Source organism: Xiphophorus hellerii, chromosome 16 (assembly GCF_003331165.1).
Source record: "Xiphophorus hellerii strain 12219 chromosome 16, Xiphophorus_hellerii-4.1, whole genome shotgun sequence".
NCBI lineage: Eukaryota > Metazoa > Chordata > Actinopteri > Cyprinodontiformes > Poeciliidae > Xiphophorus > Xiphophorus hellerii.
Genome location: NC_045687.1, coordinates 25,901,633 through 25,926,861, shown reverse-complemented (window position 1 = coordinate 25,926,861; position 25,229 = coordinate 25,901,633). Strand labels below are relative to the sequence as shown.

At 38.0% G+C, this 25,229-nt stretch overlaps 2 protein-coding genes across 5 annotated transcripts in view; one reads left to right on the top strand and one right to left on the bottom strand.

The window, feature by feature from the left end:
- Nucleotides 1-2,818, top strand: part of LOC116735423 (protein TANC2-like) — a 61,757-nt gene extending 58,939 nt beyond the window's left edge. For all 4 annotated transcript variants that reach the window (XM_032587332.1, XM_032587334.1, XM_032587336.1 and 1 more), the window contains one exon: nucleotides 200-2,818. In XM_032587332.1, the coding sequence (XP_032443223.1) occupies nucleotides 200-2,045 (1,846 nt within the window). In that variant the 3' untranslated portion in view covers nucleotides 2,046-2,818. The remainder of the gene's footprint in view (nucleotides 1-199) is intronic.
- A 3,335-nt stretch (nucleotides 2,819-6,153) lies between these two features.
- On the bottom strand, nucleotides 6,154-22,807 carry cyb561 (cytochrome b561). Its single transcript, XM_032587340.1, has 6 exons — nucleotides 22,684-22,807; nucleotides 21,042-21,249; nucleotides 12,090-12,188; nucleotides 11,891-11,994; nucleotides 9,146-9,303; nucleotides 6,154-8,210 (listed from the first exon to the last, which is right to left on the bottom strand). Exons 2-6 carry the CDS (start codon nucleotides 21,244-21,246, stop codon nucleotides 8,018-8,020), a joined length of 759 nt encoding a protein of 252 aa, XP_032443231.1. The 5' UTR covers nucleotides 21,247-21,249; nucleotides 22,684-22,807; the 3' UTR covers nucleotides 6,154-8,017.
- Between the last annotated feature and the right edge of the window lie 2,422 nt (nucleotides 22,808-25,229).

Here is a 25,229-nt window from a genome sequence, read left to right as displayed (position 1 = left end):
CCATCCATGGAGAGGCAAGAGAAAAGAGGATAACAGCTAAAAAAAGATTAGGAAACACAGGGTGAAGTTACTTCACAGGGTGAAGTTACTTATTTGTAGAAGAAATTGTATGAACGAGTTCAACAAAGTTAGAAGTTCCATTTTCTCTTTTTTTGAATCTTCTTTAAAATGCTCCGTTTTGTTGTTTGTGTCCCTTCAGACAGTTCCATGCTGCGTTGGAGGACCTGATGGACGCCAGCCGTCTATGTCCATCCAACAGGGAGATTCAGCGCCTTCTGTCTCGGGTGAAAGAAGAGTGTCGGCAAGTTTCACAGCAACAAGACCCTCCCTCTGCTTATCAACACCAGATGGCAGTGTCCACCAATGAAGCCAGGTGTAGGGATTTCAACTGTCTTCATGTGCAGAACATGGAAAGCTTTAACAGGGAAGATAAGGAAGTTGAGAAAGAAAAAGATGGGGATTTCAGGGAAGACGAAGACTTTTTGTCCTTTCATCCTCCTCACACAGTCTACAGTCTTGACACCCATTGCTACCCTGGACTGAAATCACCATCTTCTCTCTCTCCGACTCACATGCATCAGTGCCTCTCTAATCCCACTCATTTAGCAGACCTCTCTTCCCCCAGTCATTCTTTGCTACCTCCCACTTCCCCCAGCCAACCTCATGTCAGTGAGACTCCTTCATCACCCCTGCAGCATCCACAAAGAGCTGGCTCAATGTTTGAAAGTAGAGGACAACACCACCTTCAAACGGTCTCAGTGCTTAGCCCAGCAGATCATAATCAGGGCAGGCAGCAGAACAACCTTGGTTCCAATCAGAAATCCCTGCTTAAACGCAGCCCTTCCAAAAGCCTGGGGCTCCAGAATACCAAGGCTGAGGTCGTCCTAAGCAGTCAGCCAAGCTCCTCAGACCACTCTGATTTGGTTTTAGGGAGTTCTGCCTACTCCCAGTTTACCAATCTTCCTGAAGAGTTAGCAGAGTTATGGGAAGACTTTTACCCTAGACCGTTTGATGTCAGACATGGCCCACTTGTCCGTGGTGGTGTTTGTTCCAGAGTGACTCATGTTTTGGACAATGTGGGTGTTTCACCTGTTTGCCAGACGCAAGCAACACCTGTGCATGGCAGAGGAACAGCAGCGGACCGAATGGTAGTAAATGATTTTAGCCAGTCTCGACAGTTCAGCCGCAACCAGTCTAAAGCAGCTTACTACCCAATGGAAGTTACAGAGGCAACTATGGGCAATAAGTCACTGCAAGACTTTCACTATAAACACCAGGGTGGAGTTCATCTTCCTCTTAATGCCCACCCAACCTCCACCTTCACTCCTCCTCCCAGGTCTCTTATACACTCCCAGAGTGTGAATGTGCGCTTTTCTTCTAACATTGCAAGTGGGCTGCTAACTAATGAAGGTCAAGGTTTCAGGACCTCAGCCTCTGTCCAGCACATGGATCTACCTTCAGAATCTATGGGAGATGCTTATGGTTGTCATGATGATCCTTTTCTTAATTCCTCTCTGCAGTCAGAGATCTGCATGACTGGAGGAGGGACATATCCTGGAGAGGCAGGACGCTCTTCCAGGAACACACCTTTTATGGGTATAACAGACAAGTCGGTACGGGTGCACCAGCAGTACCAGCAGCAGGTTCCTTCTAGTTCAGCATCCTGCCTCAGCCTCTCTCGCTCCTGGGCTGTTTCTTCAGTCGACACGATTGTCACGTCACCTAGCAAAAGCAGTGCTAACCAAAGAGGCTTGGCTCCAGAAGCACTAATATCTAATGCCTACTATAATTGTAGCAACAACAACGCTCACAACAGCCACCTCCACCTCACACAGGTCCATTTGGACCTGTGTGAGGTGGCCCCTGGTAACAGCCGATGGAATGAAGATTCGGGGCATGTTTCAAGTCAGAACCCTTCCTATCTTGATGTGAAGGTTGCCCAAACACTGCCGGTTAGCCAAAACTGCTCTGACAGGTCAGTAGAAAGGATTGCACCTACCTCTCCTGTCAAACCAAAAAAACCCTTTGTTGAGTCAAATGTGTAAAGAAGAACAAAAAATAAAAAAGGTTTAAAGGAACTCATCGGGAAGTGTATTTCAAGTTGGGGTTTGGAATTAATAACTGCTTAAAAGAAACTAGTCTCAGAAGTTAAAAAGTCAAATGCACAACTCAAATCGCAAATGGCACTCACTTCCAGGTTTTGGCTGGACAAGACTGCACTTAATTGGACATTGTCATCGGTATCCAGCAGAATTCTAAAAGAGTCTAAAGTATATTCTAAAATTTTGAAGAGAGTTATAACTCTTAAGAACACTTTGCCAATTGCTGCACATTCAATATCAGTTTTTAAATGACAGCACACACTGTAAGCATTTACTCTTGCATTGAAGTTTAACAACAAACAACATTTTACCTGGTTTGGTATCTTCAGACAGAGCAAGGAATGATTATTGGGGAAAAAGAACAACAAATTTTCAATCATCAAAGCCACAAAATGGTAGAGGAGTATTCTGTGAAATGGAAACAGTTGAAAAAACATCAAAATTTTTCTCTTTCTTGTTCATCTCCCTTATCTTTCATGCCTTTTCACAGAAAATAGCTCAGTATTATAGCGATTCACTAAAGTAAATGAAGCACCACTGTTACCTTTTCCTGTTGCAATGCCATCTAAAATGACATAAATAGAGAGAAGTGGGCTGTAAAAATTGTTGTTCATCAGCATCTTAGACCCAAAGCCAGAGCTTAAGAAAGTCGGACAATGCATTAAAGTTATTAAACACTACTTTTGCTGTGAATAAAATGGTTTCTATTTATCAGATATTTTTCAGTTGTGTCTGTATTTAATTATACAAATATTTTATTTTGAAACTGAAATTTCATTTTGTTTGTGCTATGTGTGATGAATTTGTGGCATCTTACTTGGATAAAAAAGCTAATTTGTCTTTTCAAACTTGGTCAGTTTGTTCATGAGGAATGGCCGAATCAAAGTTATCAAAATGATGACTTCTCGTGCATGCTGAAGGCTCGTGGCCAGGCCTCAAAGTGTACTCTGAATGATCTCTATCTGACCCCTTTGACCTAATCAACATGAAACTGTGTCCAGAGACAGAAGACATGTTGATGTAAGTTGGTTTCCAACACTGACCGGTTTCGGTGGAGCAAGTGGGCGTGGCGGCTTGGTGAAGTGACCTGTGACGCCATTGCCATACCTTCCACAGTTTCAAGTAGAGATGCACCAAACTCACTGGGATCGATCCTTGTCCACCCCCCAACAGCAATACACAACAATATTTGGTGGGTGTGGCCTACTTAGGCCACACCCACCAAATGCTGTAGAGCAGGGGGTGCTCTACAGCACCCCCTACAATATTTTACATGAGGCCGGAGCGGTGCTGAGCTGGGAGGGCCGCTCAAGGTTGCTTGCAGCTGTAATTTAATTTATATATTTAAGTTATCTTGTTCCTACTTGTTTTTTTTATTTTTTGCTGAAGACAATTTTAATATTCTGTTTTTCTATTGGTTCTAAATTCTGCAGACCCTCCTGACTTAGAATAATACCTTATTTTTATATAGATTACCATCACCCCCTACTTCAACTAAAATATTGGTTTCTGGAGTTTTTTCTACCATGTGTTTTCAACTGGAGAATAAATTCATTAAAAACTGAATAAATTAAGTGTTGAACCAAGTTTAATGCCTACAGTAACATTGTTACACCTAAGATGTGAATTTATGTTTCTACGTAGATTCTTTTGTAGAATTTTTAAAGATACACTAAGGGATTTGTTGAAATGTTTTTCCGTTTGATATGCCCAAACTGGAAACGCAAAAAAACTTTTTTTTTCCTGATCACTAAACACACCATAATTGCATTGTACTGACAACATCACTCTTCAGTGTGAAAATTACTTTGTCAACAAACACTTGGCAATTTTTTTATACTCAATGAGGTGTTTAAAAATGAAATCAAAGGGATGACAGATGTAGGAAGCTGTATAAAAGCTATTTAATTCAGGCTGTGAGAAATGGCAAAGCTTTTGGTAAACAATACAATGGTTGAATATTATAAAACAGCAAAGTTCGTCTGTTTTATTATTTTCATTTTTTTAATCATTTGCTTGAAACAGCTATTTTAGGAATGCTTACTTCGCTCACTACACTAATGACTTATTACATCTTATTCAAGATGCTACGCTCCATAATTATTGTCTCTTTCAATAAAGATATATTTTTAATTACGTTCATATCTATTATGGGTTGGAATTGGAATCTGATAAGAATCAGCAGCAAACGGTGCATCTCTAACTTTTTGTTGCTGGTGTAGTTGGACATTTAAATGCTAAGAAACCACAAATATCTGACCATTTAAAATCCAGCTACAATCCTCCTCTTATACCATTTGTATGCACATCTGACCCTCTACCTTCTGGAACTGGGTTGGGCCAGTGTACTTTCTGTCTCAAGTTAGCAGCTTGGCAGCCATAGAGAAAGATATTAAAGACTTGACACACTGGATACAATATCTTCACTTTTTGTCTTATTTATTTTTGATTGTCCCTTACATTTTGCCTCAAATTCATTTTGGATTTTGGGGAACATAATCATTATCTGTAAATAAACTAACAAATAATTGAAAACGATAAAGTATTTTGCACTCTCAATGTTGTACAAAGTGTGTTTCTTCCTTTATGACCACAGAGGTGCTTCATATGTCTCAAACTTCTACCTCAGTTTGAACTCTTCTAGAAAAAGATAAAATATGTTTATCTATCAGCAATATTGTTATAAGAGGAAGTGTTTATCATGTTGTCAATTCTGGGAAAAGATGGGACTGAATTTTTTACACCGAACATTACTATGTGGACACAAACTGCACAGACCTATCTTTGTTTCGGGTGACTTTGTGATGTTGCAGACTAATCGTTGCTGATGTTTCTCTCATATATACAGTACAGACCAAAAGTTTGGACACAACTGTGTGTCCAAACGTTTGGTCTGTACTCAGTTCAGACAAAAAGTTTGGACACACTTTCTCATTGAATTCAATGAGAAAGTGTGTCCAAACTTTTGGTCTGTATTGAGTACAGACCAAAAGTTTGGACACACAGTTGTGTCCAAACTTTTGGTCTGTACTGTATATATATATATATATATATATATATATATATATATATATATATATATATATATATATATATACACACAACTGTGTGTCCAAACTTTTGGTCTGTACTCAATATATATATATATATATATATATATATATATATATATATATATATATATATATATATATATATATACATGTGGGGGTGTGCGTGTGTGTGTAAAGGATCTTTGACCACTGCCAGTAATAATTCATACTGCTCAGGAGCTCCCAGTTGGGAAAGTTATGCTTCAACACATTTTTACAGCTAAACTGAAAACTGTCCAGTTGGAACACTTCCACTCATTACTAGTGAGAGGACTAAATGCAACTCACTTGAACAGTGATATGTATATATGTATTTATATGTGTGTGTTAACATACTGCCACATGTCCATGCTGTAATAAAATGTGATCTGCAATCTGATTAGTGATGATGGCCTTTTATTATCTTTAATATAACTAATAACTACCTCTAATCCAGGGCTTCTGTGATCTTGTTGTGTGTGTGTCTGCTCCGTCTATTGAAACTCCCGGTCAGTTGGAGCAGAAGGCCTTTTAAACTAATAGTCTGCTAGGGTTTCTTTCTCCCCGTCTCAGCATGCACATTAAATATGAGGGTCAAAGATATCATGCAGGTTATGGTCTCGATTCTTTGAAACCTAGTGAAGATATGAGAGTAGAACAGATTTTTAGAGAGCTCAAACGTAAAAGGTAGAGTTTAACTATTGGAACAGTCTCAGATTCATTAAGACAGCAGGAAGCCACAATATTCGGTAAATGCTAATTTTCATCTTTTAATTTTCATAATTTACAATGAGCGAATGCTATCTCATTGTATTGTGAAGTTCCTTTAATGGTATGTCCCAGATAAGCCAGTAATGCATTATATGTGTGAACAAACATGTTGGTTCAAACGCCATGTGGACATTCTTCAAAACAAAACAAATTTCAAAAATGCATTCGAATAAATGTACCATATCCTAAATTGCATCTAAGAAGTCAAGTCATTTCACACACATTTTATTTTATATAGTGAGATTAGGACTTCTTTTTGAACAATTACAATGTTAAGTGGAACATCAAGATTAACAACATTCAGCAGTGGAAATTTGGCAAGACTGTTAGGCAGAGAGCGTTACTGGTTATTCTAAACACAAATGAGCTTTACCTACTAATTGTGTTTCATCAGAAAACACATATAACATTTACAAAGCAGTGACCACAGAGCCAAAACATAATTACAGAGAACTTTTCGTACAACATTCAAGTTTAGAGCTTTAAGAGAGGAATAACTGTTTCTGTTAAATCTGACTCTAAAAGTCACATGAAGCAAGAAGTTTCAGGTTTCCTTCAATGCTGTTAATGGTTGTTGCTTGGCACTCACTAATTTCCATCTACTATGTGATTGAATTTCTGTGACATATATCACATTCAATGGCACGTAGTACTGAAAAGGCAACCCTAAGTTTAAAGGTGTTAACATGCACATATAGTGGCTACTGATATTACAAAGTTTTAAAAAGATAAGGTTTTAAACTTGAAAGTGTTTCCATAATACCATTCCTAAAAAGTAGTCATAAGTTGGAGCTCCATGTTGAATGGATCTCATGTAGCCATCTTTAAAATACACAGATCTTGAAGTTAGATTTTATAAGACCATGTTGCATATTGTGCATCTATTAGAGCATGAAACACAGAGCTTTTTCCTTCTGTTCAAACATTTATTTTTTACATCTTAGATCCATCATAAGGTCTGTTTTAATAAATTGTGTTGACTCTCAGTGAGATCAGCTGAAATTGTTGGAACAGAGGCCAGTGAGAGTCAAACTAGTCAGATTTTTTTAAACTGAAATACAACTGATGTTTGTTGTAAAAGTAAGATACTTAGTTTTGGAGTAAGTATCTTACTTACAGTAAGTAAGATACTTGGAGGAATGTCTCTTACTTATCCATCACTTCAAACTGGAGATCATGGATTTGTGCTTAGGAAAATATGTGTTTTAGGTTTTCATTAGAGGCTAATTTTGTAGCAAATGAGTGTCTGCCCAGTCTGGGCACAACACTGAATATATGCAGTTAGGAAGTTCTGAGAATGGTGCCTTGGCTATTTCTGCATCCCAATATATGAAAATACTCTCATTTATGCTTCATAGCTGTGTGGAATTCATTTTATGTTTTATACACTCCAAAACCCCAGTGGTGTACCACCACATATCCTCTTAGAATGCTTATGAGATTTATGAGATGACCGCTCCCCATTGACAGGACATGTGGAGAATAAATTTTATTTTCTGCTTAACTGATTGATTTTCTTATTCTTAATATTCTTATTTTTGTGTTTTCTGCTGCTGTTGTCATTACTGAGCGATTTATTTAATCTGTTTATAACTGCTTTGATAAAGACAGAATTCTGTCATATTTCCCGAGTTGAATATAATAAGCAAAATATTTTAAAGTAAACTCTCTTGAATAAAATACTGATTTGGGGATCTCTCCTAAAACTTTGGAGTAGCTGATTTCTATGAATAAAGGGAAATAAATAGCTTTTTTGAAATTCATCTTTAATACTCCTTTTTTTTAGCACCAACTGTTGCTATTTTCACAAGTGTAGTTTATGATACGTGCATATTTCAGTCATTCTGTGTAATGCATCAATAGATTAACATTCATATTCTGTAGCACAAATACACAATTTTAGGTAAAGCTAGGTAGCTGGGAAGAAAGTGAAAATAAATTAGTTTTGTTTTCAGGGTAGAGAAAATCATAACTGCTCTCTGTTCATTATTTTATACTTTGTAAAAATAACAGCTTACACAAACATTGTTTTTTTATGAGAAAGGTCCAGATGTGTCAGTGTCAGTTGGAGCTTCAGGGTGTTGTTGGCACCCCACCCTCAGTCAGGTTCTTGAAGTGGACAGACAGAGACTCTTCCTCGGGGTTTGGGGGACGTCTGTACTCCTCCCTGGTGATCAGGTAAACTAACAGCACCCCATAAAGCAGCAGCAGGATCCCCAACATGTTGGCCAGCACCCCTTCTGGGGCAAACAGAGAGTATGTATCCCTGTGAACAGAAACAAAAACTATAATATAGTGAAGATGGCATGCAGTAAGTCAGCAACATTATATTTTTGCATAAGTATTCATGCCCTTTTAACTTTTTCACATATCACATTAAAGTTTTATTTTATGTCACGGACCAACACACAATCATACGTTAGTGTGACATGGAAGGTCAGTGACACATTGTTTCAGGGTGAAATATACTCCTCCCGGTGAGAGGGGCCCGGACATCCAGGAGGCATCCTGACCAGATGGCCGAGCCACCTCAACTGGTTCCTCTCGATGTGAAGGAGCAGCGGCTCTACTCTTAGTCCCTCCCGTATGGCCAAGCTTCTCACCTTACGTCTAAGGGAGAGCCCAGACACTCCGGCTACGAAACTCATTTTGACCGCTTGTATCCGTGACCTCGTTCTTTCAGCTATGACCCAAATCTCATGACCATAAATGAGGGTGGGAACGTAGATCAACCGGTAAATCGAGAGCTTTGCTTTTTGACTCAGCTCTCTCTTCACCACGACTGACGCTTCACTGCAGACCCTGCTCCAATCCTCCTGCTCTGTTTTTCCCTAATTCGTAAACAAGAACCTGAGATACTTGAACTATTCCACTTGGGGAAGGACTTCCTATCCGACCCGGAGAAGGCACTCTACTCTTTTCCATCTTGGGACTATGGAGGCACTAATTCTCATCCCGGCATCTTCACACTCGGCTGTGAACTCCAGTGAAAGTTGTAGATCATGACTTGATGAAACCTGTAGGACCACATCATCCACAAAAAGCAGAGATGCGATCCTAATACGGATTCCCTCAACACCTTGGCTGTGTATTCAAATTCTGTCCAGTGCATCTTGTTTATTTGAAGAAAAAAAAAAGGAAAAAAAAAAACTTCTATAATCAAAGACAGTGCTTGCTATAATTGGCACAACAGAGACTTACGTAATGCTGAACAGGAGTTTCTCTGTGATGCCAAGAAGGCACGTCCCGATGGCCATTACCAACAGAGTGAGCCCACAGAAGACATGGATAGGCAGGTATGTGGCTCGTAACCATGACGATGCAACAGGAAAAAGGAAAAACAGCAAACCTAACACCCACTGGGATAAATAGACACATAAATAACAAGTATGCTTTTCTTTTAAGCTGTATTGTATGTAGGCCAGTGCTTGGTAAAACATTCCTGAATATTTTCACATTTTGTGATGAACAAACAACAAAGAAACAAAGATTTTTTTTTATTGTGAAGTGGAAGGAAAAAAAATCTGAAAAATGTGTTGGATTCAAGCACTTTAATAATTTAGGGCAATAACAGTAAGTAATTATGTAGTAGTGTTTTTATTCTACTTATGAACATAAATACTGACATCTTTTGCCCATTCGTCTCTAAATAAATAATATAGAAACATTAATTATATATTACATATAAATAAATAATTATATATGTAATTATAATATTCATGGTGTATCCCCACTTTCCACCTAATGGTGATGGTGTATTCAGGGTGAGATGGAGAATTAGGTTTTGGAAAATTGCGTTTTGCCATTAGATCAGAAAGTTTACTTTTTGTGACAACATACACCATGTTCCAGACATGGTTCCTAGACGGCTTGCAACAAATTGAAAACAGAACCCTGTCTGCTGTGTTCCTTTGTTTTCAAGATTTTAATGGCACTGATCACAAATGATGTCACTATTGCTGGATGTTCGGACAAACAAAGTGCAAACAGAATAGCGAAGTTGGAAGATGACCCGGGAGTTTTGTTTCAATATTCTTTCCAGAAAACTTGCTAAGCCCGGTGATCGGGGCACCGAGGCAGTCCACCGTGTTTTTGTTATTAAAAGATGTTAAGTAGACAGGAAAAGTAAAAATACTACTGGGTAATTATATGTTACAGGAAAACATCGCCAGTGAAACCCACCTAAAAACAACAAATCAAAAATACACTTAAAATGAATATCAATTATTTGCACTTCTGTTTAATCCACGTTAGGTCAGCTGCTCCATCAGGCACCTCAGGTCTTCAGGGGCCAGACCAGACATATATAAATGTAACATTTATTTATTGAGATTGTCAATGTTACTAATTTGATTTAATGGTTTCACGATAAATTAAAACATTTTAAATTGGTTAACATTTAAACGTCAGATTTTAAGGAGCTGGCAAGTTTACTTTGTAAAAGTTCAAAGAACAATATTCATAGTTAAATTGTTTTGTTACCACAGCTACAATCTGATGCTGTGGGTGTAATTTTTGACACTGATGTCTGTTTGTTCACAAATACAAATTAGTAAGCTGCAATTATAACTTACTGTTTTTAGGTTGGCTACTTCCCCTCTCCCAGGTTTCACTGAATCTAATACAGAAGCTGTTAGAGATGCTGATGTTTTTAGCAACAAGAGGGGCCCCTAAGTCAGATTCTGCTCCAAGCCTCATAAAGCCTTGGACCCACCCTGCATGATGAGTTAAACCCGCTGCACTGTGCAGAGATGCGCAACAAACTCGAGATTTAATTCAATACTGCTAATGTGGCTTTAGTAGCTCTTCCATTTTGTGTCTGTTGAGTTTTTTATAGGCGCCACAGAAACTGTTCTGGTTGCCCGAGTTTATGGGACGAGTTTTTCTGATCTTCATGGGCCGTGCGCATTAACTCTGGCTAACTAAGTGGACAAAGAATTTTGATATGGTTTGGTGCATCGCATAACCGGAAAAATAATAATAAAAATATACGGTATGTAATATAAAACCAGTGTGAAGCGTGACAACTAGGAAAGAGTGAAAGGGCTTGTTCGTTAACCACTAACGCACCGGCCAACCGGGACCACATACATAAACTTTACAGGGAAGACAGAGCCACACACTGGGCAGATTGTTGAGATGTAAACGCCCCACATAATTCTTTGCTCACAAAGATAAATCATTCTCACCGCTCACTTCTACAAGTTATTCCTGCGGTTCACTAGAGCTGCACAACCAGAGCTAATGTGGTAGGTTTTAAACTTTTACCTTGATGTGAAGTTCGCCAAAGAAAAATAATTCCACACAGGGGGTTGATGTAAATATCCAGACAGGTCAGCCTGTCTGGATTGTCCAGGTTGAGTGAATGGAGGCGCACGCGATCCGCGCTGAGGTAACTTCAGAGATCAAGCAGCGGCAGCACGGGAGGCAATGTGCAGAGGCGTCAGTTGTGTGATTGGTTTGTTCTCCCAGCTTTAAATGCATAAACTATAAATTTATCTTTTAGGAATAAATTTGCTCTGACAGTGAAAAGCTCAGAGCAACAGAGATGCTTGCCTCCAGATTAATGCAAGCAAAATTATTAATGGGGCTAGTAAAGCATGGCAAGCCACCAGGCTTGTAATACACTGGGGGAAACCCTGCTTTCATACAGAAGCTCAGTGTGGAGCAATTTAAGCAATGGTTGAAATGCAGAGGACTTGGAGTATGTGGAAAGAAGGCACTAATTGCCAAGTTCCTCTTTACAATCAGTGTTCTAAATGTTTGATGTCATTTGCGATCAGTGCCATTGGGCAACTACGAAAAGAAATCAGTTGTACACTATTTTATTGGTGGTGTAAAACTACAGGGGGTTTGATAGAATTACATGCCAAACTTTTCACTTTATTAGTACATCTAATTTGCAAGGCACTGCAAAACTGCACATGTGAGTGTGTGCATTTATACCTGTAAGCAGAAGAAGATTAGGGTGGCCATGCCACACCAGCTGTGAAGAGAGTACATGTCTGGGATCTTGGCTGCTCTGTGAAAGTCAAACACAGCTACAACCCCTGCACACACACAATATTTTACAGGACAGTTTCATGACAGGAAGTAATGATTTTGCCCTACAATATTAAAGTTTATTGAATCAACTTTCTCTTACCTATGATGCTGATGATGAGGGCAAGCAGGTGAATAATGCCATGAAGCAGCTTCACATGTTTTTTTGCTTCATTACAAAAAACTCTGTAAACTAAAATGGCTAAAAAGAGAGAAACAGGTCTTCATCAGGAGTGAATAACATTAATGGTTAAAATTTATTATATCTGCTAATATTCATTAGCAGATATACAAGCATTTGTATTCACAAATGCTTGTATTTCTTTACTGGTTTTGGAAGTGACACATACACTGTGTTTTGCAGGTTCAACATTTTATTCTAAGTTTTTATGTTTCTGTGTACCACAGAAACATGTTAAGAATTAACGTTTGTAATTGCTGCATGATTTTCATTAATCTTTGAGTTTCTGTAATTTTCCCAAAGAAGTTTAAAATCATGACCTGAACCAAACCTTGAATGATACTGACCCATTCCATAACCCCCATTAACGTGAAGGTTGTATCTGGTAGAAATACTGTAAGTCTCCATGAAGAAATGCACAAACAGATCTACAAGATAACTTTGCTGTAGGGCCCAACGTAAATGGCGTAAAACTCAACTTCACGTTTGTTATGAAATCTATAAAGAAACTGTGTAGCTATCACTCAGCACTAAAACATGCAAGGGAAACGTTCTTTGCAGAAATCATAAACAAAAACTAACAATGCTCGAGCTTGATTTGCAACAGTTGACAAGTTCACAAACCCTCCAGTGACTGACCTGCAATTAAACAAGGCCTGCAATGAATTTGCCAACTGTACTTTGCAGAAAAAATAAGAAAAGCAGAGGATTAACAATCAACACTAAATCCAGTACCAATGCTATGCCCAGACATAACAAATGCAGAAAAAATGACTTTATTTCAACTACTCAGCTGTAAAAGCTTAGAAGAAATTATAAATCAATTAAGCTCAAGTTCTTGCTGTCTTGATATCCTATCTACAACTTTTCTTAAGTTCTGCCTGTCATTGTAAATGATCTGATCCAAATAATAAACTCATTCCTCTCATCAGGTGTTTTCCCTCAGGCTTTAAAACAGCAATTATCAAACCACTGATAGACAAAACAACAATCTGAACAAATTACTACTGCAAAATTACAGGCCAATCTCCAACCTCCCATTCATCAGCAAAATTATTGAAAATGCTGTTTCAACAGTTAAATAGCTTCCCACTTTGACGTGTTTCAGCTTGGTTTCCGTGGTTACCACAGTACTGAGACTGGCCTAGTCAAGTGTTCAATGACATCCATATAAACACAGACTGTAGAAGAACCACAGTTCTAGTTCTGTTAAACCTCAGTATTGACCATGACATATTACTGAAGTGACTGGAGACTTGGGTCGGACTCTCCGGTCCAGAACTCAACTGGTTTGAATCTTACTTAAAGAAAATGAATTTCTTTATTTCAATAGGAAACAACTCATCAAAGCAGGCAGACGTTACATGAGGGGAACCCCAAGGCTCAATCCTAGGACCCCTCTTATTCAATCTATATGCTCCCACTATCTCAAGTTATTACAGGAAATAAGATTAGTTACTTATTGCTGAGTAGTTATTACATTACATGCTGAGTTATACAGTACTCAGCATGTAATCAGCATCACATTATGATGTCACCATGTGACTCTGGATCTTCCAGGCACTGAACAGTTACTTAGAATAGATAAATGTGTGGATGTGAAATAAGTTTCTCCAGCTGAACAGAAACAAAACTCAAGAGAATATCTTTGGAGTTAAAGAGGAATGATCTAGAGTCATAGATCTAGAGTCAATTCAGTTACTACAGCTGGAAACTAGAGAGCAGGCTCAAATCTGAGCTGAACCTTCAGAGCCACATAAAGACAGTTACAAAGGTGGCCTTCTATCAACTGAAAAACATTTCTAGGGTTAAAAGACTATATCCCAGTAAGAACTAGAGGAACCCATCCATGCGTTTATCTTTAGTTTCATCGCTTACTGCAATGTCGTCACAGGTCTGCCTAAACAGCTGAAACACTGAGTTCCTCAAAATCTAGACTAAGAACCCACCTGTTTAGAGTTGCATTACATTATAAATGAAACATTAACCAATACTTTGATGTGTAATGATGACGCTTGACAAAATTTAATTCTTCAATTGTTGATGTCTTTGTATTTTTGTGTTTTTTATGATGTAAAGCCCCTTGTACTGCCTTGTATACATCACATGATGCCTGGATTATTGGAAAAAGTTTCTAGATTGAAGTCACTCATTGGAGTGATCTTGGAAGACTACTCCCTTGGATGAGATCCAACCTCACATATGGGTTGTTCATTGCTCATTGCAGCACAAATTACCTCAACTTCGAAGGAATGCTCATAGCATTCAGAGCTCCAATCTAAAAATGTCATGTAAAGAATTGCTAAAAATTCTGAACCAAAAGTTTGAGCCTCAGCATGTATGGAAAGCCAAACATCCCCCAATTCAAGAAATCAAAATGTCCCAATGTTCATATATATAAATGTGAAAGTTTTACTCAAACTTGAGGTGCATAGATGTATTTATATTAATCCTGATAAAATGATTTATTTTTTTATTTAACCTATTTTGCATTTCAATAATTTTTTGACCTCATGGCTGTATGTGGAAGATATCAACTTATTTTTATTTCCACCTTGCCAATTTAAATCTTTCAGAGATGCTAGCACTGCCATAGGAAAGCATAGTTTCCTACTTTGAGCTACTTTGATCTTTAAAGCAGTCTGCAGCTGAGTTGCTGTGGAGGTTAGCAAGTCAGATTAGGGTTTATTCAGTGATACAAGGCAGCAATTAGATGATATCACAACACTTATTTTAATCAGCAACCATCTCTCTTTGTAATAATTACAGTCTCAAATCAATCAGCAACCACACAAAGAGCAACACTGAACCCCATCAGGTAAAACACTGGCAACTTTTGCCACACAAATCAAACACCTCTCAGAATACCAAAGTCATAATGTTTTCTGTTGGGTCAAGTGAACCATTTTTCATATTTAGAATCAAGGCAAACTTAGTGTGGTCGCTAACTTACATATATTTCAGGATATGATGCCTAGGCGCAAATTCAAACTGGAAGACTCTTTAGCCCCACCTGCATCATCCAATCAGTGCGTCCCGCTCATCGCCACCGACCTATCAACGCTGGACCAAGCCACGTCACGTAAAATCACCGACCAAGGCCCAGTTGATAAGGACCTCCATTCATGGCATCTTCCGCTTTACCGGCTGCGCTAAACCCTGCTCCACCTCTTCTCCACCTCCACTCTCCCGGCTCTTCAGGCTCGCATCCTTCACCGACCTCCACCACCAGTGTCGGGTCCCGGGGGATGACATTCCTAACCAGCATCGGGAATGCTCATCCGAGCTTATTGCAATTCACAGCTCGATGTCCTCAGCCGGGGCCCGAGCCCCAAAGAACTTTAAAATCATGCATGTCAATAAACCTTTTTAATCGCTGTTTTTTCCGTCTGAGTCTCTCCAGATTGAAGTTGTGCATCTTTTCAAACAATCAGAATATGTGTAAACATCACTGTTTCAATATTATAGCATTATAGCATTCAGAATCATAGTTTCTTTCTTAATATTTGGAAAGTGGCATTTGAAAAAAAAAAATCTTTTTAGCCTCTGCCTAGTCATAGCATTTCTCTTTCAAAAATGTCTTTTTGACAATGAGTCCTTTTGTACATTACATTCAGAATTTTCATTTAATATTTAAGATATGTATGCTACAGCCAAAATACCAGTAGTAGGTATATGCAACCAATTTGACAAGCGAGATTAAATCACTCATCTTACCTCAAATGATACAATTTTATCTTAAGTTTATGACCTCATGTTTTAACTCATACACATAACAATTGGTATATAAAACAAATAAAAAAAAAACCAACTTATTATGGTGTAACAACAATTCTGATGATGAAACTTATGATAGACTAAATTCACTTTCAAAAGTGAAAAATGATTTTTAATTTTAAGAAATAAAGGTCTAATCTCTTTACCCACGAGGTTCTTACCTTGAGAGACGTCTATAAATGATGCCTTATAGCTAATTATTTGGCTACATGAGCAATATTTTTTTACCATTTCCTAGACACAATGGGTAGCTCAATGTACCCTTTGGCTGAACTTGCCCCAGTTTTCCCTAAGTCACTCATCTGTTCACTACAGCAGTTTATTAGGGGTTCAAAAGCAGTCTCTAATTCTTTTAATGATATGTGAATATATGATTCAGTTATCATCGACACAGTGACATCAAATAATACTTAATGTGTTCATTAGTGAATAAACAGTACTTTAATATGTCACTGACATAATAAAACCACTTTAAAAAGATGAACTGCAGTGATTTTATTCTTTGTACACAAAAGTTTTTAATCATAAATATTTCTCACATACGACTATAAATTCCAAAGTATTGCAGAGTGTTGTAGTTTTCGTCTGTAGTAACTGGGTCAAACGCTGGCGCCATTTTGTGACATAATGAGGGTAAGTCAAACCATAAACAACTAAGGCTGAGTATAAAAAAAACAAAGGAAGTTGTAAGCGATTTCAGTAAAGATTTGATCAAATTATCTGCAGTTTTGGAGTGACGAAGAAGAGGGATCTGGTTCTACTGAAGGACTGCAACCATATTTATTGAGTCATATACTGTAGTTCAGGAAGCAATAATGACGTCAATGTTTCTGGGGCGGAATGTCTGACAGTGAAGGCTCTGTTGCCTCCAATTCACTGAATCGTAATAAACTGCAATGTCATGGAGAATATATTATTACATGGCATGGAGGAGAACCGAGGAACAGATGAGAGTAGAAAAGAGGATCCGGCGAGTAGTGACTGAAAATGAGAAGCCTAGATACTGAGGAGGTTGAACGCTAAACAAAAGACCTAGACTGATGATCTAACAGGTTGCAGGTGTGAGTGAAGGGAGCAGGAGGCAGACTGAGGAAAGGGAGAGAGAAAGTGGCACAGGGGACGAGAGAGAGCACACAGGGGATCAGGAAATAATTCTAACACAAAATAATAACTAGACTAAAGAAACCTAATAAAAGTAAAGTAACAAAGACGAACTAAGAAATAAACAAAATTAGAAACACTAAGAACAACTGAACTAAAGGAAAACAGGAACAAGACTAATTTAAGAAGAATAACAGAAATAAACAAACCCATAATAAAGTCAAACAACCCCAGATATGAGAACTAAATTCAAAGTGTTAAATATTGGTAGACCTTAATTAACTATATGCAATATAAAATTGATAAAAATATATACATAAGTTGTAATTTAAATATAACTTAATATACAATAAACATATCAAATAAATACATAAATAAATAAAATAATAAGAATACACATGGAAATATATTGATCTATAAATAAATCTATAAATAAATTAGTCCAGGGAAGAGTGTCAGAGTTGGGCATTGTATTATCTGATTGCTACAGGCAGAGATGATTTCCTGTGGCACATTTTAGTAAACAGAGTCTCTGGCTGAAGGTGCTCCAACACGCCATGAAGTGGATGAAACTTCATCCACTTTTCAAAGAGAAAATGCTTTTGTTTTCACAGATTGAAAGCACAGTAGTTCATCTTTTTAAATCATGTAAGGAGTTTTATTGTGTCAATGACACTTTAATAATTAATAATGCTCTCTTTTCTTTCTTTCAATTAAATGGACTGAAAATGTAATTTCTGCTGGTTAATGGTGATGTTAATGTGACTCTGCACATTAACCTGGAAATTGGAGGAGTCATCACAAAAATATGTTTGCAAAATACATTGGTGTTATAGCCACAGAATTTGTTGCATTTCAGAGCAAACAAGAACTAGGTTATCAAAGAAATTAACGATGCATCTGTACGAGTACGTTTGTCTGAGTTTATTTAGTGGCAATATTTTTTGTAAAAATTGTATGCAACAAGAGATCCACTTACAGAAACCTTAACATTTTCCTTTCCTTACAGTATGTCCACTTAGCTCATTTCAGACGTTGACTTCTGACAAAAAGGAAGGAAAGATTGTGAGTAGAATAGTATACGTACTTTCCAATGTAACTACATTAGCTCCAATTTCTGTATATGCCTGGGTGAGGAAGCCACTGGGGCTTTACTACACACATCAGCCTGCCCATTACAGTCACCATCTAACGTCTAACTGACCTTTTCCTTTATTGACATAATGCAATTCAGGACTGCACCAGTTGGTCTAATGTGGTTATTCTCATTTGTGAAACTACCAAGGGCTACAGACACCAAACGATTGAGCAGGATAATTCATATTGTTTTGTAGTCTGAGTAAAAAGGCATTATCAGGATCTGCTGCAGTGTGAGCCCTACAGTGTCGACAAAATCTGTCATTCTCTTAGAAGTGTCAAATCATTTGTGGAGTTTGGAGAGAACTCAACTTATGAAAAAGTTTGGAAAAACAAGCATTAAAAGGAGTAGTTGGCTAGTTTATAAACTCAGAAAAGAAGAAAAGAGATTTTACCCTAACTGGTTCAAATATTGTATGAGGCCAGCCTTCCTATCAAACAGATATTGCATTTTACTGAAGGATGAAATTAATGACAATTGCCAGTTGAAAGTGTCATTATGCAATATAGTTGCTGATAAACAGTAAATAAAATCTTTGAAATGGTGTTACCACCAACTACGTCAAAAGAAAGTAGCATATTGAATTCACTGGTATTCATTGAGGATGGGCAGGGAGCCTGATACAGCTCATTCTGTGTGATCTTATCTACTTCTGAGGACATTTTCTTGAAAATATTGCTATGATTAATGTGAAAAGTTATCCTGTTTCTATTAAGTTTGAAAACTGTTTACTAATAGTCAGATGTTGGTTTGGTCCTGGGGACTGCTCTGGAACCTCTGGAGATTGTACGAAGAACTCAATAACATCACAGACAACCCTGAGCACCTTCTTCAGACTGACAACAATGTCTTCCAAATCTCTGCTACACAGACTGGTACAGGAGATCATTCTGGCCCACAGTCATCAGCAGCTACAAGAAGACTTTTTAAAATAATATGAGTTACAACAACATTTGGGGGATTAATTTACTTTGGGGCTAATAAATAATTTTTTAATTGAAATAAATTCAATAAGTGCTACAGTGTAAAAAAAAAAAAAAAAACTAATTTAGCCAGTCTGCTGTAGGTATGATACAGGATTGTTTTCAGGATGTACAGGCATTGTTAAGAGCAGATCTTCCTAACCTAAATAAGGAAAAAAACTGGGATTTTAGTGTTTGGTCAATGCAATCCCCTGGACATGACAGCGTGGTTGGTCCCCTGTCTTCCTTTTGTTGTCCATTTGTGAAAAATCTGGGTGTGATTGTTGATCCTATGTTTAAATGTATTAAGCATATTAGTGCTGTTATCAAAGCCAGTTTCTATCAGCTGAGGACCCTTGATAAGAGAAAAAGTTATCTTCCTCTGCCTGATTTTGAGAGGGCTATCTACGCATTTATTACATCACATTTGGATTGCTGTAATTCTTTGTACTTAGGGTTGGAGCAGAGCTCCCTGTAGCGTCAGCAGAGCTTCCTGCAGTGACAGCAGAGCGTATAAAATGCTGCAGCTCCTCTCCTGACCAAAACAAGGAGGCGTGAATCCATCACTCTGGTTTTGCGCACCTTCATTGGCTCCTTGTTGCTTTTAGGATAAAATTTAAGGTTTTATTAATTGTTTTTAAGTGTTTAAACTCCATGGGGCCTTCTTACATATGTGAGCTCTTGCAGCCCTACAGCCCACCCAGAGCTATAAGGTCAACAAACCAGATTTTATTGGCAGTCCCTAAAGCTAGACTAAAAACTAGAGGGGACAGAGCTTTCTCTGTGGAGCAGTCTCCTTCTCTGTTAAGTTTTCTCAGTCAGTCGGTCAGTTAAAGTCCAGACTGAAAACTCATCTATTCTCCCTGGCTTTCAACACCAGTTAAAGAAAAAAAAGGAAAAGGAGGGAAGAAAATTGTTGCAGCTAAATTTTAAAATTGTTTGGTTTTCATTCATGCTATTAGCTTTTGGTATCTCTGCCAATTTTATATTTGTCTTATTATTTTTACTAAACTTAATTTTATTTTTATTTGATCATTAATCTACCTGTGATGTTGTGTGTTGTGAAGCACTCTGGTCAGCTGAGGCTGTTGTAAATGTGCTACATCAATAAACTTTGACTTTGACTAATTTTCTGGGTTCCAAATAAGATCATTTAGTCAAGTGGAACAACTAGTGAGGTCAGAAATCTATGTGGGAAATCTTATCTTATGTGGTTCCTCACCATCCCTTAGGGTCCAGTATAATTTTACACACAGTCCAAAGAATGTATTGATGTTCTTATCTGACCAGAGCAAATTCTTCTACCTATTTGCTGTGCCATGTAAATGGTGTGTGGTAGACTACAAAAATAACTTCTTTTGACTTTCTTCCTGCCACAATTTCATAGAGATCCGATTTATAGAGTGAACAGCTAATAGTTGTCCATTTGACATATTCTACCACCAGTCAGAGCATCACAGAACAAGCCAATATTTTTTTTTCAATACAATTCTGACTCACTCGATCAGTTTGGGATTGACAGGCATCTGGTTTTTGTTTTCCTAATTCAACAGGTCAGCAGCCTGAGGCTAAACAGACATTAGCGACTGTAACCACAGACACACAGCAACATACCAAATCATACTCTGAGGAGCTTCTCCCTCATATACTCAGTTACTAACCAAAGTGAGGTGTAACCATGACCACTGACTGATGTAAAGAAAGTAGTTCTTCTTGCAAGTATAGCCTATAGTTGGATTGTTGAAACATGCTGAATAAATAAGCTCTAGAGAGAAAAATCACTGGCCTTAATCACTTAAGATGCTCTTAGTATTCTTCTAATGCAATCAAATGAGGGCATGTTGAAAGAGATGTATTCTGTGTGGACTAAAGTAAAACATGTTTGGGTTTTCTCACCATCGCCATGCAGGAAAATCAGACCCAGCACCATGAAAAGAGGGTGCAGGTTGAACTCATGAGCTGAACCATCCCAGGCAAAACCTCCTCGGTAGTGACCCATCCACACCCCAGTCAGAACCACCGACACAAGGCCGAGCACCTGCGACGCTCCCACCAGCCCCGCAAACACAGAGCCACCATGGCGGGGGCTTAAATCATCCATAGCCTGAGAGCCAGAAACAGATACACAGAATTTATTTACATCAAGAAGTTGACGCAGACATTGATAAACACACAACTTGAACAAAGCAATTTAATGAAACCTGACATCAGAGACATTACAGTGCAATGTAAAAGTATTCACGTCCCTTTAAATTCTCATTACATCTCAACAACAAACTGGGAAATAATCTTGGGAATTGATATCTAATAAATCAACAAAAAGAAGAATGTGAAGTAAATGAGAAATACATAATGTTGTTTTTTTAATGCATTTTTAATGCTTTTTTTTAAAAAAAATGCTACAGATGCATCAAAACCAAAACAAAAAGACTCAAAAAAGCAATTAACACCCTGAACGCCCACATGCACAAATTATATGATGACTATATGTGTATATATATAAATTTAACAGTTTTGATATTGTAAATATCATCATATTTATCTTTATCTTGTATAGTTTTTCCTACATTGCACTGTTTTGGAGCTGGCTTTAAATCTCATTGAACATATGCACAATGACAAACAATAAATTCTAATTCCTCGTTAATGCAAATAACATGGCCATTAGAGTGACCCAACCTTCAAAACATACTTTTAGAACAAATACAGTCCTATGTTACACATTAGTTACTCAATATAAAAGATAACACTAAAGCCTTTGTATTAAAAATAACATAAGAGTACTCACCAGTGTAGATATAAAATAAGTGCAAATTATTGAGAGAATACCCACATACAAAAAGTCAGAATTCTGAGAAAAACGTCACAATTATTTTTTTCCCCCTTGGTTCTAATCCTCTTCCATATCTTTGAGTGTCCAGAAAAGTGCTGGACACTCAAAGTGAAAGTGTCATTTCATTTAATTTCATAATCACTAGAAAGTTATTCTTCAATTAAATTGTGTTTTCGTTATCAGCGCCATTGGATTGTTTATTTGCTTTTTAAATTGTCAGGGGGTATATTTGATATTTTATTTAAAAAATAATTTAAAAACAACATTATTTCGGGTTATTTGTAAAAGTCAATACCCAGAGAATCAACATATTTTCTACCAACTGAAGACATCAAAAATACACAACAGGAAGTGTCAGCTGACAGAGTTACATGAAGCCGTGAAATAAGCAGGATTGAAACAATTATGACTCGTGTTATGGCGATTAAAAATCCATTAGCAACGACACGGCAAACAGTCTAGTATTCTAGAGCTACTGGTGCTGCTTCTAGTAGCCCAGAAGCAGCACCAAAATAAGCGTTGCTGAGGGAAATGGCATCAACATACAGGATACTGTTGCGCCAATGAAGTGCGCTTTCACCTGTTACCTGTGATCAGCAGAGTGTCTTATATTTATATTTAGTATTACATCAATCACTTCCACCGAAACCCAAATGCCAAATAAAGAAGCACTATATAGTTTGACTTAAGAACGACGAGACTTACTCCGCTTTGATACGTTAAGGAAGTCAAATCCTGACTTCAGGTCCTTCTTCCTCCTCCTCTCTTTCTCTCAGTGAGCGCAGAGGTGGGAGAGTCTGTGTGATCTAGAGGCGTGACACGGACTCAAACCACGTGACCATAATATCAATTTAATGCTAAGAGAAATGATAGTGACATTCTGTTTCTATACCTCTCAGTTGCAAAATACGTGTCAATTAACAAAATAATAACATTCACAAATTCACAGACAAAATAATAAGTGAAACGTCATCACTACGTCAAGAGGGTGACTGAAACGTCAGGACGAGTGGAGGAAAGGAGGGGAGGAGGGGGGTTATTGATGCCTCACATCCTGGGTGCAGAGAGGTTTGTTGCCCTGGCAATAAAGAGTACCGGGGATGTTAGCAAGAGTGGAGAAGAACAGAAGAACAAACTGTGCTTAATCATAATATACTTAAGCACTTGTATTGGTCCCAGCAGTAGCCATTTTTAACGAATGTAGTCTTAGGTGACCCGTCCATCTGGGTCCCCCACAGCCCGACTGTTAAACCCTAAGTTATTCAAACCTAAGGCAGATCTAGAATAAATTATTCACATTCAATGAAGAAGCTTATTTCTCTGAAAGAAAATGAAACAGGCATCTTTCAAAAGATAACATAACAATGAATTATAAAAACAGCACCTTGAAAAAAACCCACATTAGCTAAATCACAACCTTCTCTTGCATGTTTACTGATTTTTTATTAGTGCTAATTAAGATTTTCATTATTAAATATTAATGTGAATAATACCAATATTGTAGTTGAACTAACATTTTTTACATATATTACACTATATTGCCAAAAGTTTTCAGCTGTCTTCACTTACATAATTGACATCCCATTCCTAATCCTTAGGGTTCAATATGACATTGTTCGACCCTTTACAGCTAGAACAGCTTTAACACTTCTGGGAAGGCTGTCCACAAGGCTTAGGAGTGTGTTGATGTGGATTTCTGACCATTTTTCTTGAAGCTTATTTGTGAGGTCACATAAATGATTGTTGACAAGAGAAGGCCTGGCTCTGAGTCTCTGCTCCAATTTATCCCAAAGGTGTTCTAGTGGGTTGAGGTCAGGATTCTGTGCAGGCCAGTAAAGTTCATCCACACCTCTGCCATCCATGTCTTTATGGACCTTGTTTTGTGCTCTGGTGCACAGTCATGTTGGAAGAGGAAGCTCCAAACTGTTCCCACACAGTAGGAAGCATGGAATTGTCCAAGATGTCTTGGTATGCTGAAACATTCAGAGTTCCTTTCACTGGCACCAAGGGGCCAAGCTCCTGAAAAGCAACCCCACACAAGGAAATTTCACGACTGTATTTATTTCACAGGTTGCATCCTATCACAGTTCCACGCTGGAATTCACTGAGCTCCTCAGAGCGACCCATTGTTTCTAAAAACAGTCTGCATCCCGAGGTGCTTAATTTTATACATCTGTGGCCATGAAAGTCATTGAAACACCCGATTCTGATAATTCAAATACTTTGGGTAAGTCAAAATACATTGGCTTATTTTTGGGGTGATGGGTTCAGAGTAAACAATCTTTTACTTTAATATAAATACATAAACATTTGTGTAAAATTGCTGAAAAAATATTTTTAAAAACCTAAAATGGGATAAAAATGACTGTACTACATCTATACAGTCTAGTAGAACAATTTCACACTGATTTTGAGTCTTTGGGTCACATGAATTGAAAGCTATTGAAGAAAAAACATATTTTTGTAATATTGAAAATGACTTGATTTTCAATAGAAATGAATTCAATTGCATGATTAACCACTATTTGTGTAATTTGGTCTTAAGGCAAGACATGGGGTCTCGGACGGAGCACAGAGAGTCTCACTGGACGGAGCATTGGGGAACTCGGAAGGAGTAGACAATGAAGAGGGCTACCAGCCCCGCTTACTGGGGCAGAGCTGGGGTAGGTACAGGAGTCGTAGATGTGACTGGAGCTGAGGTTGGCGCTGGAGATGAAGATGGGACTGGAGCTGTGGGTGGCAGTGGTCTTCCATCCATGATTGCCAGGGTAGTCTGATGTTCCCACCCCGCTTCCTCAAACAGCTCCACCAAGCCTAAGGAAGGGAGATAGAACAAGGACACATCTGGTTGCTATGCCGAGACGTCTCCAGGCGGAGTAGAGTTTGGCAGTAGCATTAATATATTCCTTGACGGTTAATTTCAATTCTTCAAAGTCCCTCTCGAATAGCATATCATCTGGGTCCATAATGTTGATTTTCTTACTTTCCGCAAACCTCACCATTACTTTTGGTGGGATCCTTCTGTCATAATTAGCGGTTTGAGGTGGTGAGGATTAAAGCAGTAGACCTAGGTTGTGGTGTAAAAAAAATATGATTTAATTATGAGTCTCAGTATACAAAGTCCAGGCAGCACAAGTGAGCAGAGATTCGAGGAGCTCAGATGCTGGTAGCAACTGGTAGTACAGTACATGAACATCAGACATATGACACGACTTACGACAAGAATCCGATAGAGAACAGGTGGGATTAAA

Bases quoted from the DNA above. Each gene is read 5' to 3' on its own strand.
- cyb561 (XM_032587340.1), bottom strand. From the start codon at position 21,246: ATGGATGATTTAAGCCCCCGCCATGGTGGCTCTGTGTTTGCGGGGCTG. The intron at 11,995-12,089 runs GTAAGAGAAAGT...GTGTGTGTGCAG, and splicing joins CCTCATCATCAGCATCATAG to GGGTTGTAGCTGTGTTTGAC. The intron at 9,304-11,890 runs GTATAAATGCAC...TATTTATCCCAG, and splicing joins TAATCTTCTTCTGCTTACAG to TGGGTGTTAGGTTTGCTGTT.